Source organism: Ascaphus truei, unplaced genomic scaffold (assembly GCF_040206685.1).
Source record: "Ascaphus truei isolate aAscTru1 unplaced genomic scaffold, aAscTru1.hap1 HAP1_SCAFFOLD_55, whole genome shotgun sequence".
Classification (NCBI taxonomy): domain Eukaryota; kingdom Metazoa; phylum Chordata; class Amphibia; order Anura; family Ascaphidae; genus Ascaphus; species Ascaphus truei.
Window position 1 is genome coordinate 2,200,563 of NW_027456881.1, and position 16,938 is coordinate 2,217,500.

A 16,938-nucleotide genomic window follows, 5' to 3' on the forward strand; every position below is an offset into this window, starting at 1 on the left:
CATCCCATTGTATTACTACTAGATTAGACCTCAGTTTATTAAAATCTGCCTTTCTAAAGTTTAAAGTCTTTGTTGAACCCAAGTAATCTGTTTTTTGATAATTTATTTCAAATGAGACCATGTTATGATCACTGTTACCCAAATGTTCCAGGACTTGAACATTTGTTATTACTTCTACATTGTTTGATATGACCAAATCCAGAACTGCGCCTCTCCTGGTTGGTTCCTCAATAATTTGGGTCATATAATTGTCTTTAAGCACCCTCAAAAACTTGTTCCCTTTTGTTGTAACGCTAATCTCATTGCCCCAGTCTATGTCAGGATAATTAAAATCCCCCATTATGCAAACATGACCCAGTTTTGATGCCTTCTCCATTTGCAAAAGTATTTTAGCTTCCTCAATCTCACAGATATTTGGGGGTTTATAGCATATTCTCACAAACATTTTCTTTATACTTTTACCTCCACTGCTAATTTCTATCCACAAGGACTCTACATTTTCATCATTCCCTTCATAGACATCATCCCTTATAATAGGTTTTAGATCTGGTTTAACATATAGACATACTCCACCTCCCCTTCTATTTGTTCGATCCTTCCGAAAAAGAGAATAACCCTCTAAATAAACGGTCCAGTCATGAGTTTCATCCCACCATGTTTCAGTAATGCCTATGATATCATACTGCTCCCTTGCAGCTATTAATTCAAGCTCCCCCATTTTATCTGTCAGGCTTCTTGCATTAGCAAGCATGCATTTTTTTTCAGCCTGTACTATTATCTTATCTGCTCCTTCCTTTCTGCTCCCACTTGGTTTAGTCTTTAGAAGTTTTCTAGTATTATCTCTATTTACTATGGGTATCTCACTGCTTGTCAAACTTGCACTTGCCCCCATTCTACCTCCATACCACCTTGTATCCTCATCTATTCCATTTAGTTCATTATCTGTTTCATTCCCCTCCCCCCTCCATCCTAGTTTAAAATCTCCTCCAACCTTTTTAGCATTCTCCCCCCTAGCACAGAAGATCCCTCTTCATTGAGGTGCAATCCGTCCCTAGAATATAAATGGCACCTCTCAGAAAAGGAGTCCCAGTGCTCTAAAAACCCAAACCCCTCCTTCCTACACCACTTTCTTAGCCATGCATTAACCTCCCTGATCTCTGACTGTCTCCCTGTGGTAGCGCATGGCACTGGTAGTATTTCAGAAAATACTACCTTGGAGGTCCTTGCCTTAAGCTTTTGGCCTAGATCCCTGTAATCATTTTTTAGGACCCTCCATCTTTCTCTAACTTTGTCATTGGGGCCAACATGTACCAAGACCGCCGGGTCAATCCCAGCCCCCCCAACAATCTGTCTACCCGATCCGCAATGTGCCGAACCCGAGCACCCGGGAGACAAACTGTTCGGTTCATACGGTCCCGGCAACAGATTGACCTATCTACCTTCCTAATAATGGAGTCCCCTACCACCACAATCTTTCTTTGCATCTGAGCATCCTGAGTCCCCACTGTGCTGGAGGAACTATTCCGCTGGCTGCTAGAGGAATTAGTCTCCCCCAGCCTTCCCATTTCTGCCCCAACATTCCCAGTCAGCTCAGAAACGACCTGCCTCTCCCTATTGCCCCTGCTTCCCCTTCTAACTGTCACGCAGCTACCTACCTGCTCCTCACTAACAGCAACTAAGCTACCTACCTGCTCCTCACTATCAGCGCCACCATCTGCACCACTAGTCGAAGCAAGGGCCTGCTCAGTGAGCTCTAATTCCCTTTCAAGATTGCCAATGTCCCTCAATATTGCAAGTTGCCTCTTTAGATCAGCAATCTCTGATTCTAAAGAGACCACCTGCTCACACTTCCCACAGCGGTATGCTCCTTGGAACAGCTGCTCCAAGTGCACATACATGTGGCAAGATGTGCATTGAGTGGCATTTTCAATCCTGCTCATTCTATCAACTATGAAGTTTAGAAGTACTAACAGTAAACTGTACTTCAATAAACTATACCTTGTTTAACCGCTTCCTTGTTCAAACTGCTTCTGGTTCTAACTGCACACACTTTAACCAACCATCACTTCAATCAACACACAGCTCAATCAGTACACGCAATTGAATTCAGATAAACAGTTTGGAAGCACAGAAACTCACAATTCAGCAGCAGTGTTCTTTAATGTCATATTTACTAGTACAGATTTGATAAAAGGCGATAGATAACCTTCAAGGTGCGAATTGCAACAAGAAATGTGCAGCTACATTTTCCTTGGCCAATTGCTTATGTTAAGCTGTAAAAGAAAAGACAAAATGGAAACATTTATAATGTGTTCACCAATATACAAGTATATTATTTCTTGTAAGAAGGTAAATGTGGTGGTATTTTAGGGGAGTAGGTCCAAACTTTTATTCCCAATTAAAAGGGGAAGTTGTGTCATGGACAAAATTGAACCAAAACAGTGACAAAAGGTTAAAATGCAGCTAATTGATTTATTTAAACAAAAATCCCATTGCAATTTAAAAAATATAAACAAAAGCTTTGTTTTACGGTCTTCACTACGGTCTTTAGAGCAAAGCATTGTTTACTGTGAAAATGATAGTTATCCATAAAATACTTACAAGTCCAATTAAAAAAAAAAAAAAAAAAAAAAATAGGTGGCAGTCATTTACATTAACTTATTAAATATGCTCTGGGTCTTAGTTCAAAGTAGCGCCCCTTTAATAGGTCAATAATCCGCCTTTGATTTTAATAACCAGTGTATAGAGCAGTATTTTTCAACCAGGGTTCCTTGGGTTCCCCGGGCACCACTAAAGGGTTCCCTGCAATTTTCAGGTTACTTGACAATTGTACCAAATACAGAAGCATTTAAATGCATCTGATCTCAGATGCACTATTAAAGGGGGTTGGGGTTCCTCAGAATTTCAAACTATAATTATACGGTTCCTCAACCCCAAAAAGTTTGAAATCTGTGGTATAGAGCTTTAAAAACATATAAAATCACATTGCTTCTTCATTCAGAAACATTTGGACAACACAAGCAGACACATAAGCCTTACTGAAGACCGACTCATCATACTTTCTACACATTAAGCAATTTGTCACATGCATATCACCATACCTGTCAATAAGGGAATCTCTCATGCTGGTAGCAATGGTGCTAGGCTGAGCATCATTTAGTTTGAATACACTTTCTATGACAGAAAGTTCCGTGCTGGTTGTATCCAGACCACAAAATGCACACCAATCGTTAACGACCATTCCTGCAGCAATCACTTCGCTGCCACGATTCACTGTCCCAGCCTGCAAAATAACATGCTCAGTTAGACTCATCTGAACAACGACCATATTAACAACAAAAACTCATAAGATTTGAATAACTAGAGCAATGTCTTCAATAATGAATATCTTCATTCGAACATACAAATATTTTTTTAATTTACAGGATGAATCCTTTAACCCTTTGCGGTCCAATCAATTTTCATTAAGTGCACCAGTAGGTCTAATTTAATTTTCAGGAAAAAAAACGCACTGACACCATACTCACAGCCCCCTAACGCCCTTCCTCCGGTGTCAGCTGCTGGGAGTCATCGTGGGGCTGCCTGCGGGAATCGGCGCAGAGCTGGAGGGGTGTTCGGAGCGGCGCAGGGCTTTGGGGGGTGGACGGATCGGCACGGGGGGGGACGGATCGGCACGGGGGGGAGGGGGGATCGGCACAGGGGGGACGACGGATCGGCACAGGGGGGGACGGGACGGATCGGCACAAGGGGGGACGACGGATCGGCACAGGGGGGGACGACGGATCGGCACAGGGGGGACGACGGATCGGCACAGGGGGGGACGACGGATCGGCACAGGGGGGGGGACGACGGATCGGCACAGGGGGGGACGACGGATCGGCACAGGGGGGGACGACGGATCGGCACAGGGGGGGACGACGGATCGGCACAGGGGGGGACGACGGATCGGCACAGGGGGGGACGACGGATCGGCACAGGGGGGGACGACGGATCGGCACAGGGGGGGACGACGGATCGGCACAGGGGGGGGGGGATCGGCACAGGGGGGGACGACGGATCGGCACAGGGGGGGGGGAACGACGGATCGGCACGGGGGACGACGACGGATCGGCACGGGGGGGACGACGGATCGGCACTGGGGGGGACGACGGATCGGCACGGGGGACGACGACGACAGATCGGCACTTGGGGGACAGGGGACGACAGATCGGCACAGGGGGGGGGAACGGATCGGCACAGGGGGGGGAACGGATCGGCACAGGGGGGGGGGAACGGATCGGCACTGGGGGGGGGGAACAGATCGGCACTGGGGGGGGGGAACGGATCAGCACCGGGAGTGGGGGGGGCGGATCGGCACCGGGGGGGGGGAACGAATCGGCCCCGGGGGTGGGGGGGACGCATGGGCGCATCAGTGCGGTGCAAGCAGAATGCAGGGGATGTGCTGCGGGCGCCTCACTCCACACCACAGCTTTCCTCCCTCCTCCCGGTCCGACATTGGACCGCAAGTGGCAAATACTAGTGTCGGATATACTCCAACATTCAACCGGAAAGGGTTAAAACTCAGAAAATTAACATGCTGCATTGTATAATTTTTCCTTCGGAGGGGGGGGGGTTTGTTTGCCATTCTCTTGATCAAAAAACTGTAAATATAGGATAAGTATCTGTCCTCTAAATAAAACATAGGTTGGACTCGATGGACATATGTCTTTTATCAACCTCATCTATGTAACGATTTAATGACACTGAATATCCTCATTTTCAGATGTCTTTTTTAAAACAAACGCAACTTAGTTTTAAAATCCTAACCCTTGTCAGAAAGGTGCATAGGTACAGAGTTCGTTCTGTGTATGCACTATAACGGACATTGAGACTGGACATTTAAAATGAAAAGCGTTTAATAAACAACGTATCTGAAATAAAGCTGTACATCTATTCTAAATGTGTTGTTTATTAAACTATTCATTTTAACTACTAGTATTTCTTTTAGGGGTCTTCGTTGTCCCCCGTGAGATTGTTAGTAGTGGAGTGCTCTGGACAATTTGTCTACTTCTGTATATTGTCGGAAGAAATTAGGGATTCCTCATGTACACCTGCACCGATTCTCATCTTTAAGATTCATCGCTACGTGCTAAAACGGTAGTGCGTTTTGTGTTTGTATATAAATTAAACTAACATGTACATGACCATTTCATCTTTCCAAGTACCAGAATTTAGTTGGCACAAGTACTTACAATTTTGGTTTCTGGGGCACAGAGAAGATGGTTTGCCCACAAATCAACTAGCCATGTGATTTGGGCTTTTCCATGCTAAACGCAAAATACACTATACCATTGGACATCCCAAACCCTTAAATACTACATCAAACACCTGTAGTTCATCGACAGTATTAATCTTTTTATAATGCTATGTATATAATCACACTCCACCATACTAAAATTGGAGAGGTTTAGAGCAATTGCAAATACAGCTCAACCCCGTTATAGCGTGATCCGTTAAAACGCGAATCCGCTTATAACGCGGTCTGAGCATACAATATAATAAAAATAAAATAAACATTTATAAATCATTATTTAAATTTTTAATTATACCATATCATACAGGAATAGAACCCAGGACCTTTCATATGCTAGTTAAGCAAACCTTACTCTTACACCACACTGACTGTGTGATGTCACTGCCATCTATAAATTAACTTGACAGTGAACAGAGTACACTCTCCTTACAGAGGATAAATATGTTTATAGGGTATGTTTTGTCACACCAGCCTAAGGGGTATGGCATTGGCAGTGGAAGGTCCTGAGTTCAATCCCTGCATGTGTCTAATACAAAATGTACAAATGTTCAATTTGTGTGTGTCCGTTAGTCAATAAAGCATTTAATTGAATGTTTAAAATGGCGCAAAAAAAAAAAAAAAAAAAAGACTGCACATGACAACTGGAGAGAGGAAAGCACGTGGACGGCTGCAGAGAGGAAATCTTCTATGTAGTGAGGAGAGAGATGCCGGTAAGGTCCTCGCGCGGCAAAATGGACGTTTAAAAAAATTATGACTGCCGGTTAAATTTTAATGCGATCTCAGATATAACGCGGTCTAGGGGCTGGGGACCCCAAGGACCGTGTTATAACGGGGTTGAGCTGTACTGGCCCAGTGTGTCACGGTAGCTTATGACAGGCAGTAATTTACACCAAAAATATATATAAATATATATATACCTGGGTTTGAACTGGGACGAGACTTAGATATAACAAATTGTATTTATTCCTTAGGATAGGTGACCACACAAAAAATGTACAAATAACAGCAAAATATAGACACTTACTTAAAGATTAGGACAGAAGGCCATCAGGATACAGACTGGGCCACTTCTCCCATATTTCAGTTGACATCACAGCAATACATGCAGGACACATATCGCCTGAAGAAGTTTACTTTGTTAAACGAAACGCGTCGCGACTGTTGTGGCTGGCGGTTTTACTACCCACCACCAGTACACACTCAAGTGTACCGTTCCTGCTTATTTCCGATCGTTTCTATGCTATCAAAAACGGACAGGCATCCTAAGGACACCTATTGAAGGCCCCGGTTCCTGCGCATGCGCGCTACACTCCGCACCACGCTACCACACGTGGAGGACAGGAGAGTGAACAGAGACAGCCCCAGCGCGCGGGTCTGATCTCTCAGAACTGAGATTACCCTTCAAACTTCCTATGTGATGCCCTACTCCTGTGATAGACACCAGAATCGGGGATTATTAAAGAAATTTTATATGTAAGTTACTAATTTTATTATTTGTTGCTAATACAATATCTATCTCTCATCTTGGTGCGCTTTAGTGTTTTTTCTTGTTTTGCTGATATTGGTATCACCATCGGGGTTCCGGTGGAGACCACATTTGGAGGTGGGGGAGACACCTCATAAACACAGAAGCAGCAAGAGAACTGAGAGGGACCAACACTCCAAGTTTAAAGAGCCAGAGCGCGGACTGAACTTTTCATTACAGGACACATGCATGAAGACATTTGCATGAAGAACATGAAGAACATTTGCATGAAGAACCATGGGTAAAAAGTGGTTCTGACTTCTATATCATTTTAACCCCCTCTCTCCCAGATACGGCGCCGTGCCTTTTAGCAAAAGTCCCTTTGAAGCTTTTGAAGCTCATTTTGGACTTCCAGCTTGGGGTAGCCCCCCCATCAATAAACCCTTTGAAGCAGGGAGGACATTTGTCATGTTCACTCCTGCAGGAAACCTTGGTGTGTAAGTGTGAGTTACCACGTTTACAAAAACATCCTCTTCCCTGCTCATTATCATAACAGTGGGGGGTTTGCAGTCTTTCAGAACTCAACCAAAATTTCATATTTACTGCACATCACTCCCTAACTTGAGTTCAGTAATACATACAGGCAGGTGAGATATATTAATACATTCCGTCACACCTGATGCTCGCAGAGATACAAAACATTACAGTGTAATATGAACATTAATAGAGATATTAATATCTGGCATTTCGTAGCGGTTACATATACAATGTTTAGACTCCCAAAGATATGCTAAATCCCACGAATACAAATATGTAATTCTTATCATTTTCAGCCAAGGACATCTCATAATATTCTTATATTTAATAAGGACACCCATTCAGATATCCTGCTTGGGGTAGCCCCACCCTGGCCCCATCAATAAAACCTTTTGAAGCAGGCTTTTGGCTTCCATTGTAAGTGTGAATTGTTACACTTAACTATTCCTTGTGCCTGCCTCCCGCATAAACAATTAGGGCAGTTACCTTTTGCTGCTTCCTGGGTCTCGCATAACAATACCCCTTTGAAGCAGGGCTAAATTCTAGCATCCAGCTGGCCCATTCACACCTCCCTTTTGATATGCACTTCCAGAGAGGGAGCTTGCATATCAAACGTGAATAGACTCATGAGTCACAGCATTTGGTTCTTAACATTTTAAAAACTGCAAAAAGTCACTTTATCAAAAATATATGTCCCTCTTATGACAAAGTTATATTTTTAATATGTGGGTACTTGGGGGGTTCCCCTGAGGCTGCACCCCAAGACTCAGGGGCTGGCTTACTCCGTTCCCAAATTACCAGTTTTCAGGTAACTGTTTATTCAGCACTGCATATAAGATTAACCCCTTAAGTCCCAGTGGATGGGTTATGCAGACACTGATCCAGCAACAATACATTTACACAGGAGAATAAGCATTTTCATGTTATAACAAGGGTTAAATCACCTTTCTGGACCTCGGCCCAGTTAACCCCTTGTCTCCCTGGCGAGGTTAGAGGGGGCCAATTGGGGGGGTAACCCCGTTAATCCCGGGCCAAACCCTCACGATCGTCACACAGTGTTCCCATGTCCCATTCTGAATGCAATGAGCACTTTTATCCCAACTAATCAATACACCACGTGAATATCATACCACAAGGGGGACTTGTAGAAGAGAAGACAGTTCATCTTGATCTTCAATAGTGGTTTTCGGATGCACCAAGCCTCCTTGATTACTAAATGCACAGTAACTCCCCACTAGGACTTGATCGGCCACCGTCTGTCTGAAAACTTCGACTTTTAGGACATCTGCCAAAATCTCCTCAGTCTCCTGTAAGAGAGATCACAGGTCAACAATAATGACCTCCAAAATCACAGGTCAAAAACAAAAACTCTCCCTCTAAAAAAGGAGAACGCGTGACTGAAGCCGGGTAAATGAGCCGTGCCCCAACCCCCCTTTCCCCCACCAAATAAGTCTTGTGCCACCCAGTTTGCACACCATTGAAAAGGATTCCGCACCCACAAGAACTAATTCCAGCAAAGATAATAATTTTAACCTTCACCTTGAGGGTCTTTTTCTTTTTGATGGTCTGTTACACAACATTAACAAATGCCTTATTTTTGAGGTTATCTCCTGACGGACGGACGGACGGACACTTCTATTGTAGTGAGAGATTCTACACAAACTGGGTGGGCACATGCACAAAAAATATGAAATAAAAGGTAAAGGGAGGGTGCATACCATCCATGGAAAAACAAAAAAGAAAAACAGGACAGGCACTCCTATACTCAAAAAATTGAATGTATATCATTTCCCAGAACCACCATCTTCAGTAAAAGTGTGTGTGTGTGTGTGTGTGTGTATACAGTGGTCGACAAATCACAAAAAAAATCTACTCGCCACCTAGTAGCAAACATGTGCTGCTTGGGCCAATAGGAGCTCGCCACATCTGTGTGCGAGTCTGTGCGAGTCTGTGCGTGTGCGCGTCTGTGTCTGTGTGTCTATCTATCCTATCTACCTATATTCAGTGGTTGACAAACCACCAAAAAATCTACTCGCCACCTAGTACCAAACGTGTGCTGCTTGGGCCAATATTTACTCGCCCGGGTGTTAAATCCACTAGCCCGGGGCGAGCAAATGTATAGGTTTGACGAACACTGTCTATATTTATTTATTTCTTTTGTCCCATGATTATTTTTCGAGTCTAGTTAGGCAGGGTTTCAGTCAGTTGTTTTTTGTTTTCCTTCATATTTTAATTTAATAAATTATTATTATTATTTTTGCATTATTTGTCTGAGTGCTTTTTGAGAGGTTTCTTTTTCTGTGTTTACATAAATATATATATATATATTTTTTTGTGTGTATATATATATATATATATATATATATATATATATGAATGATATATGTATGTATGATATATGTATGTATGATATATGTATATATATATATATATATATATATATATATATATATATATATATATATATATATATATATATATATATATATATATATATACACACATACACACAGATAATACACATACATAAAAATATATATATACATATATGTAAACACAGAAAAAGAAACCTCTCAAAAAGCACTCAGACAAATAATGCAAAAATAATAATAATAATTTATTAAATCAAAATATGAAGGAAAACAAAAAAACAACTGACTGAAACCCTGGCTAACTAGACTCAAAAAATAATCATGGGACAAAAGAAATAAATAACCCCAAGAAAAAATAGCTTGTATAAGAAAAAAAATAAAAAATATTTATATAATGAACAGAACCTCAAAAATTAAAACCACTATGGGGACCAAGTACCCATAGTGATCCACAACCGGCCGGTCATATAAAAGAGATAATGAACAATAAACCTATTAGAGACAAAAAACTCTAAAGAAAAAATAGTGTTTGGTATTAGACCACCTGGAAATGAATAAACAGAAAGTGAATAGATATACCAAGCATACTATGCTAGTGTATGGGGCACTGTGATGAAATGACCTAATAACATAATACTATAAATATAGCACATAACAGAAAACATAAAGGTACTTCAATGACCCAAACACAAAACCACAATGGGAACATGTACAGGAGAGAGACTCATACTACAAACCAGTATAATTACTGCATAATAGTATATATAATATATATATATACTAGCTGATAAACCCGGCGTTGCCCGTGATTGCTGGGGCGGGGGGCGTGGAGAGGCGGGGAAGGGGAGGGAGGGGGGCGAAGGGCAGGGAGGGGGCAAAGGGCAGGGAGGGGGGCGAGGGGGCAAAGGGCAGGGAGGGGGGCGAGGGGGCAAAGGGCAGGGAGGGGGGCAAGGGGGCAAAAGGCAGGGAGGGGGGCGAGGGGGCAAAGGGCAGGGAGGGGGGCGAGGGGGCAAAAGGCAGGGAGGGGGGAGAGGGGCAAAGGGCAGGGAGGGGGGCGAGGGGCAGGAGGGTGGGGGCGAAGGGCAGGGAGGGTGGGGGCGAAGGGCAGGGAGGGTGGGGGCGAAGGGCAGGGAGGGTGGGGGCGAAGGGCAGGGAGGGTGGGGGCGAAGGGCAGGGAGGGTGGGGGCGAAGGGCAGGGAGGGTGGGGCGAAGGGCAGGGAGGGTGGGGGCGAAGGGCAGGGAGGGTGGGGGCCAAGGGCAGGGAGGGTGGGGGCCAAGGGCAGGGAGTGTGGGGGCCAAGGGCAGGGAGGGTGGGGGCCAAGGGCAGGGAGGGTGGGGGCGAAGGGCAGGGAGGGTGGGGGCAAAGGGCAAGGGAGGGTGGGGGCGAAGGGCAGGGAGGGTGGGGGCGAAGGGCAGGGAGGGGTGGGGGGCGAAGGGCAGGGAGGGTGGGGGCGAAGGGGCAGGGAGGGTGGGGCGAAGGGCAGGGAGGGTGGGGGCGAAGGGCAGGGAGGGTGGGGGCGAAGGGCAGGGAGGGTGGGGGCGAAGGGCAGGGAGGGTGGGGCGAAGGGCAGGGAGGGGGGGCGAAGGGCAGGGAGGGTGAGGACGGGGGCGAAGGGCAGGGAGGGTGGGGGCGAAGGGCAGGAAGGGTGGGGGCGAAGGGCAGGGTGGGTGGGGGCGAAGGGCAGGAAGGGTGGGGGCGAAGGGCAGGAAGGGTGGGGGCGAAGGGCAGGAAGGGTGGGGGCGAAGGGCAGGGGCGAAGGGCAGGGAGGGTGGGGGCGAAGGGCAGGGAGGGTGGGGGGCGAAGGGCAGGGGAGGGTGGGGGAAGGGCAGGGAGGGTGGGGGGAAGGGCAGGGAGGGTGGGGGCGAAGGGCAGGGAGGGTGGGGGCGGAAGGGCAGGGAGGGTGGGGGCGAAGGGCAGGGAAGGTGGGGGGCGAAGGGCAGGGGGGTGTGTGAGTGAAGGGCAGGGCCGGAGGAGGCGAAGGGCAGGGCCGGAGGGGGCGAAGGGCAGGGCCGGAGGGGGTGAGTGCGAAGGGCAGGGGGGGAGGGTGGGGTGGGTGCGAAGGGCAGGGAGGGTGGGGGTGGGTGGGTGCGAAGGGCAGGAGGGTGGGGGTGGGTGCAAAGGGCAGGGAGGGTGGGGGCGAAGGGCGGGGGTGGGGGCGAAGGGCAGGGGGGGTGGGGGCGAAGGGCAGGGAGGGTGGGGGGCGAAGGGCAGGGAGGGTGGGGCGAAGGGCAGGAGGGTGGGGGCGAAGGGCAGGGAGGGTGGGGGCGAAGGGCAGGGAGGGTGGGGCGAAGGGGAGGGAGGGTGGGGATGGGGGCGAAGGGGAGGGAGGGTGGGGATGGGGGCGAAGGGGAGGGAGGGTGGGGATGGGGGCGAAGGGCAGGGAGGGTGGGGATGGGGGCGAAGGGCAGGGAGGGTGGGGATGGGGGCGAAGGGCAGGGAGGGTGGGGATGGGGCGAAAGGCAAGGCCGGAGGGGGCGAAAGAGCAGGGCCGGAGGGGGTGAAGAGGGGGCCGGAGGGGGTGAAGGGCAGGGCCGGAGGGGGTGAAGGGCAGGGCGGAGGGGGTGAAGGGCAGGCTGGGGGGTGGGGTGAAGGGCAGGGCTGGGGGGTGGGGTGAAGGGCATGGCCGGGGGGGGGGGTGAAGGGCATGGCCGGGGGGGGGGGGTGAATGGCATGGCCGGGGGGGGGGGGGGGGTGAAGGGCATGGCCAGGGGGGGGGGGGTGAAGGGCAGGGCCGGGGGGGGGTGAAGGGCCTGATGGGGGGGGTGGGGTGAAGGCCGGGCCCAGGGGGTGAAGGGCTAGGTCAGGGGGGGGGGGTTAAGGTGCCGGGGCCTGGGTGAAGGTCAGGGCCGGATGAAGGGCAGGCGGCCGGATGAAGGGCGGGCCGGATGAAGGGCCGGGCCGGGGGGGGGGGGGGGGGGTGAAGGGCCGGGCCGGGGGGGGGGGGGGGGGGGTGTGAAGGGCCGGGCCGGGGGTGAAAGATCCCTTCCCCTGCGATTACTTACCTCCTCAGGTTCCTCGGCGGTCTCCGTTCCCCCGGCGAGGCAGAGCTGAGACGCTCAGGTGAGGAGGTGGTGTGGGCAGCCGGCCCGTACAGCTCCCGAAGAGAGCCGGAGCAGCGCTCGCCGGGGATGGTGAGCTGGGGGCACGGCCTCTAGGCCTGAAGGTGAGAGCGGCGAGAGCGTGCTCTGGGGGGAGCACCGGGGGAGAGGAGTGAGCACCGGGAGAGAGGGTGAGCACCGGGAGAGAGGGTGAGCACCGGGAGAGAGGGTGAGCACCGGGAAGAGGGTGAGCACCGGAGAGAGGGTGAGCACCGGGAGAGAGGGTGAGCACCGGGAGAGAGGGTGAGCACCGGAGAGAGGGTGAGCACCCGGGAGAGAGGGTGAGCACCGGGAGAGAGGGTGAGCACCGGGAGAGAGGGTGAGCACCGGGAGACGAGGGTGAGCACCCGGGGAGAGAGGGTGAGCACCGGGGTGAGAGGAGTGAGCACCGGGGGAGAGGGTGAGTCACCGGAGGGAGAGGGTGAGCACCGGGGAGAGGGCTGAGCACCGGGGGAGAGGGTGAGCACCGGGGGAGAGGTGTGAGCACCTGGGGAGAGAGGGTGAGCACCGGGGGGAGAGGGTGAGCACCGGGGGAGAGGGTGAGCACCGGGGGAGAGGGAGTGAGCACCCGGGGAGAGGGTGAGCACCGGGGGAGAGGGGTGAGCACCAGGGAGAGAAGGGTGAGCACCGGGAGAGAGGGTGAGCACCGGGAGAGAGGGTGAGCACCGGGAGAGAGGGTGAGCACCGGGGGAGAGGGGTGAGCACCGGGGGAGAGGGGAGAGCACGGGAGAGAGGGTGAGCACCGGGAGAGAGGGTGAGCACCGGGAGAGAGGGTGAGCACCGGGGAGGAGGGTGAGCACCGGGGGAGAGGGAGTGAGCACCGGGGGAGAGGGTGAGCACCGGGGGGAGAGGGTGAGCACCGGGAGAGAGGGGTGAGCACCGGGAGAGGGTGAGCACGGGATACGAGGGTGAGCACGGGGAGAGAGGGTGAGCACCGGGAGAGAGGGTGAGCACCGGAGAGAGGGTGGATGTTGAGGTCCCGCGGAGTGGTGAAAGGGGGGGGTTCCGTTGTTGCGGGCCAGCCCACCGGGAAGGGCGGAGGGGGGGGGGTCAAGGCCGCGGCAACCGTTAAGGAGGGTGGTGTGCCGAGTGTGCGTGTCCATTTGGGCCCGTCACTCCGCCTCAGGCCAATGAGAGGTGTGCGGGGGCAGGCGGCCCAAGGGACCAATGAGCTTTTCCCCTAGGGACACCGGACATCCAGACATCCAGGCAGGCAGGCATACAGTGTTTGTCACTAATATAGTATAACATAACCTTAATAATAGTGGTGAATACCTAGTCTAGTCCTCAAACCCGCTTTAGCCATTAAGACCAACCTCACACTAGATGATCACCCATCAAGGTTTCGAAAACATGTCTGTGAGTTGGGTTTAATGGCTTTGCATCTCATCCCAGCCTCTTTCTAAAACAGCATGCATTGGCTTGAGGATTTGCTTGTGTAATACGAGCTTGAGGACAAAATGTGGCACTGAGTGCTCATTTGCATGTCATTTCCCAGAATCCCTTGCTGCAGTGGAAGCGCTGTATGCTGGGCGACAATGGGGAAAGACAGGGTTGCAGACCTGTCTAAGACATGCAAATGAACATACAGTAATATTTTTAATATATATACATATATATATATATATATATATACTAGCTGATATACCCGGCGTTGCCCGGGCGTGGAAGGGCAGGGGCATGGAGTGGAAGGGCGGGGGAAGAGGGGCGTGGAAGGGCGGGGGAGGGGGGCAAGGGGTGTCGAAGGGTGGGGAGGGCAAAGGGCAGGGGGGCAAAGGGCAGGGAGGGGCGGGGGGGGCAAAGGGCAGGGAGGGGAGGGGGGGCAGGGAGGGCAGGGAGTGCAGGGGGGGGCAGGGAGGGGCGGGGGGGTTGCAGGGAGGGGCGGGTTGGGCAGGGAGGGGCAAAGGGCTGGGGGCAAAGTGCTAGGGGGGCAGGGGGCAAAGGGCTGGGGGGGCAGGGGACAAAGGGCAGGGGGAGGGAGGGCAGGGGGCAAAGGGCAGGAGGGCAGGGGGCAAAGGGCAGGGGGAGGGAGGGGAGGGGGCAAAGGGCAGGGGGAGGGAGGGCAGGGGGCAAAGGGCAGGGGGGGCAGGAGGCAAAGGGCTGGGGGGGCAGGGGGCAAAGGGCTGGGGGGGCAAGGGGAGGAGGGGCAGGTGGAGAGTGGCAGGGGACAACGGGCAGGGGGAGGGAGGGCAGGGGGCAAAGGCCAGGGGGAGGGAGGGCAGGGGGCAAAGGGCAGGGGGGGCAGGGGGGGCAAAGGGCAGGGGGGCAGGGAGGGTAGGGGGCAGGGAGGGGGGGGCCAGGGAGGGGGGGGCAGGGAGGGACAGGGAGGGTAGGGGGGGACAGGGAGGGTAGGGGGGGCAGGGAGGGTAGGGGGGACAGGGAGGGTAGGGGGGGCAGGGAGGGTAGGGGGGGCAAAGGGCAGGGGGAGTCAGGGATGCGTTTAATAACCCATTCCCCTGCGTTTACTGACCTTGCACACGGCCGCGCTCCTCTTCCTACGTGTACCGGCCGCCCTCCTCTTCCACCTCAGGCTCCTCCGCGGCGAGGCTGAGACGCTCCGGTGAGGAGGTGCTGTGCCTTTCGCAGGGAGAGGCGGAGATAGCCGGAGGAGCGGCCTGTGTCAGGGGAGAGCCGCGTGCTCTGTGTGTGGGTGGGTGGGTGGGGGGATAAGCGGGGCAGGGGGTAAACGGGGCGGGTGAGCGGGGGGGAGAGGGGGGTGAGCGGGCGGGGGGGGAGAGCGGGGGGAGGGGTGGTGAGCGGGTTGGGGGGTGAGGGAAAGCGCTGGGTGAGGGAGTAGCCTATGGGTGGCGAGAGCCGTGGGGAGCGCTCTCGGGGATGGTCAGCTGGGGGAGCGGCCTATGTGAGGGGAGAGCCGCAGAGAGCATGGGGGAGGGTGGTGGTGTGTGTGTGTGTGTGTGTGTCTCCGTCTCTCCTTTGGCCCGTCACTCTGCCTGAGGCCAATGAGAGGTGTGCGGGGGCGGGCGGGCCAAGGGAGCAATCTCATTGGCCTGGCCCAAGGTCCAATGGGATTGCCGCTAGGGACACAGGGAGGGACACAGGGAGACACATACAGACATAGGCACATAAGACGCTTTCACAAATATATAGTAAGATATATATATATATATATATCTCCCCGACCTAATCTAAATGGTTTGCTGCTGAAGGTGGTCCTATCGGTGCACTGCACAAACCCCACAGTTACAGAGGCCCCACGTTCTTCCGTATAACAATTAAGCCGATTGTCAGGGGGAAGCGCGGGGCCTCCAATGCTCGAACCTTCTCCTGTGCGATCTCTTGCCGTCAGTATCCCTCATGGTGCAGCGACCTCAAATGGTGTTGCGTTGCCATGACAATAGGACACCACACGTCGAGCCATTTCACATTACATAAGGGAGAAGGAGTGGCTCAGTGAGTAAAGACACTGACTGGCACTGAGTTTGAAGCAGGGGAACCCCTGTTTAATTCCCTGTGTCGGCTCCTTGTGACCTTGGGCAACTCACTTTATCTCCCTGTGCCTCAGGCACCAAAAACAGATTGTAAGCTCCACGGGGCAGGGACTGTGCCTGCAAAATGTCTCTGTAAAGCTCTACGTACAATTAGCAGCGCTATACAAGAACATATTATTATTATTACTATTATTACGGAGCTATGAGGGTGATACGGACAGCAGGAGATTGCGCAGAATGCAAGACGCATCACACCGAGCCCTGCAATTATCCTATCCGGACCTGCTGACTTTGTATTATATTTCCTGGTATTCTGCCAATTTTATCATAGACGTTTACACTTAAAAGGACAACTGGCTGTGTGACATGCACAAATCTTAATGCCAACACGCAAAAAATCTGATTAAAATCCTTTTTATAAAATGAAAGCTCTCTCAATGATTTCAAAATATAAATACTCAAAACTATTTCTGCCATTAGTTTTTTCGACACACGTGGAGCTCTCTTTACAGGTAAAGATGCAGTTTTGAGAATGGTATAGACCAGCGTTTTTCCACCTTTTATTGGTTAATGAATCCTATATTTATATTGTGAAATTTTGCAGAACCCCAACCCTCTCTAATAGCGCCCGAGATTAGATGCATTGTAAGGAACCCCAACCCTCTTACCTAGTTACATATAGTTACATAGTAGATGTTGAAAAAAGACTTCCGTCCACCAAGT

The 16,938-nt window shown here is 51.2% G+C and overlaps 1 protein-coding gene across 1 annotated transcript in view; it reads right to left on the reverse strand.

The window, feature by feature from the left end:
- Window positions 1-2,141: 2,141 nt before the first annotated feature.
- The window catches only part of LOC142485307 (eukaryotic translation initiation factor 6), a 33,712-nt gene continuing 18,915 nt past the window's right edge, over window positions 2,142-16,938 (reverse strand). Inside the window, exons 5-7 of the mRNA XM_075584353.1 lie at window positions 8,426-8,602; window positions 3,102-3,283; window positions 2,142-2,273 (exon numbers count right to left, since the gene is read on the reverse strand). Coding sequence (XP_075440468.1) covers window positions 2,264-2,273; window positions 3,102-3,283; window positions 8,426-8,602 — 369 coding nt within the window. The 3' untranslated portion in view covers window positions 2,142-2,263. The remainder of the gene's footprint in view (window positions 2,274-3,101; window positions 3,284-8,425; window positions 8,603-16,938) is intronic.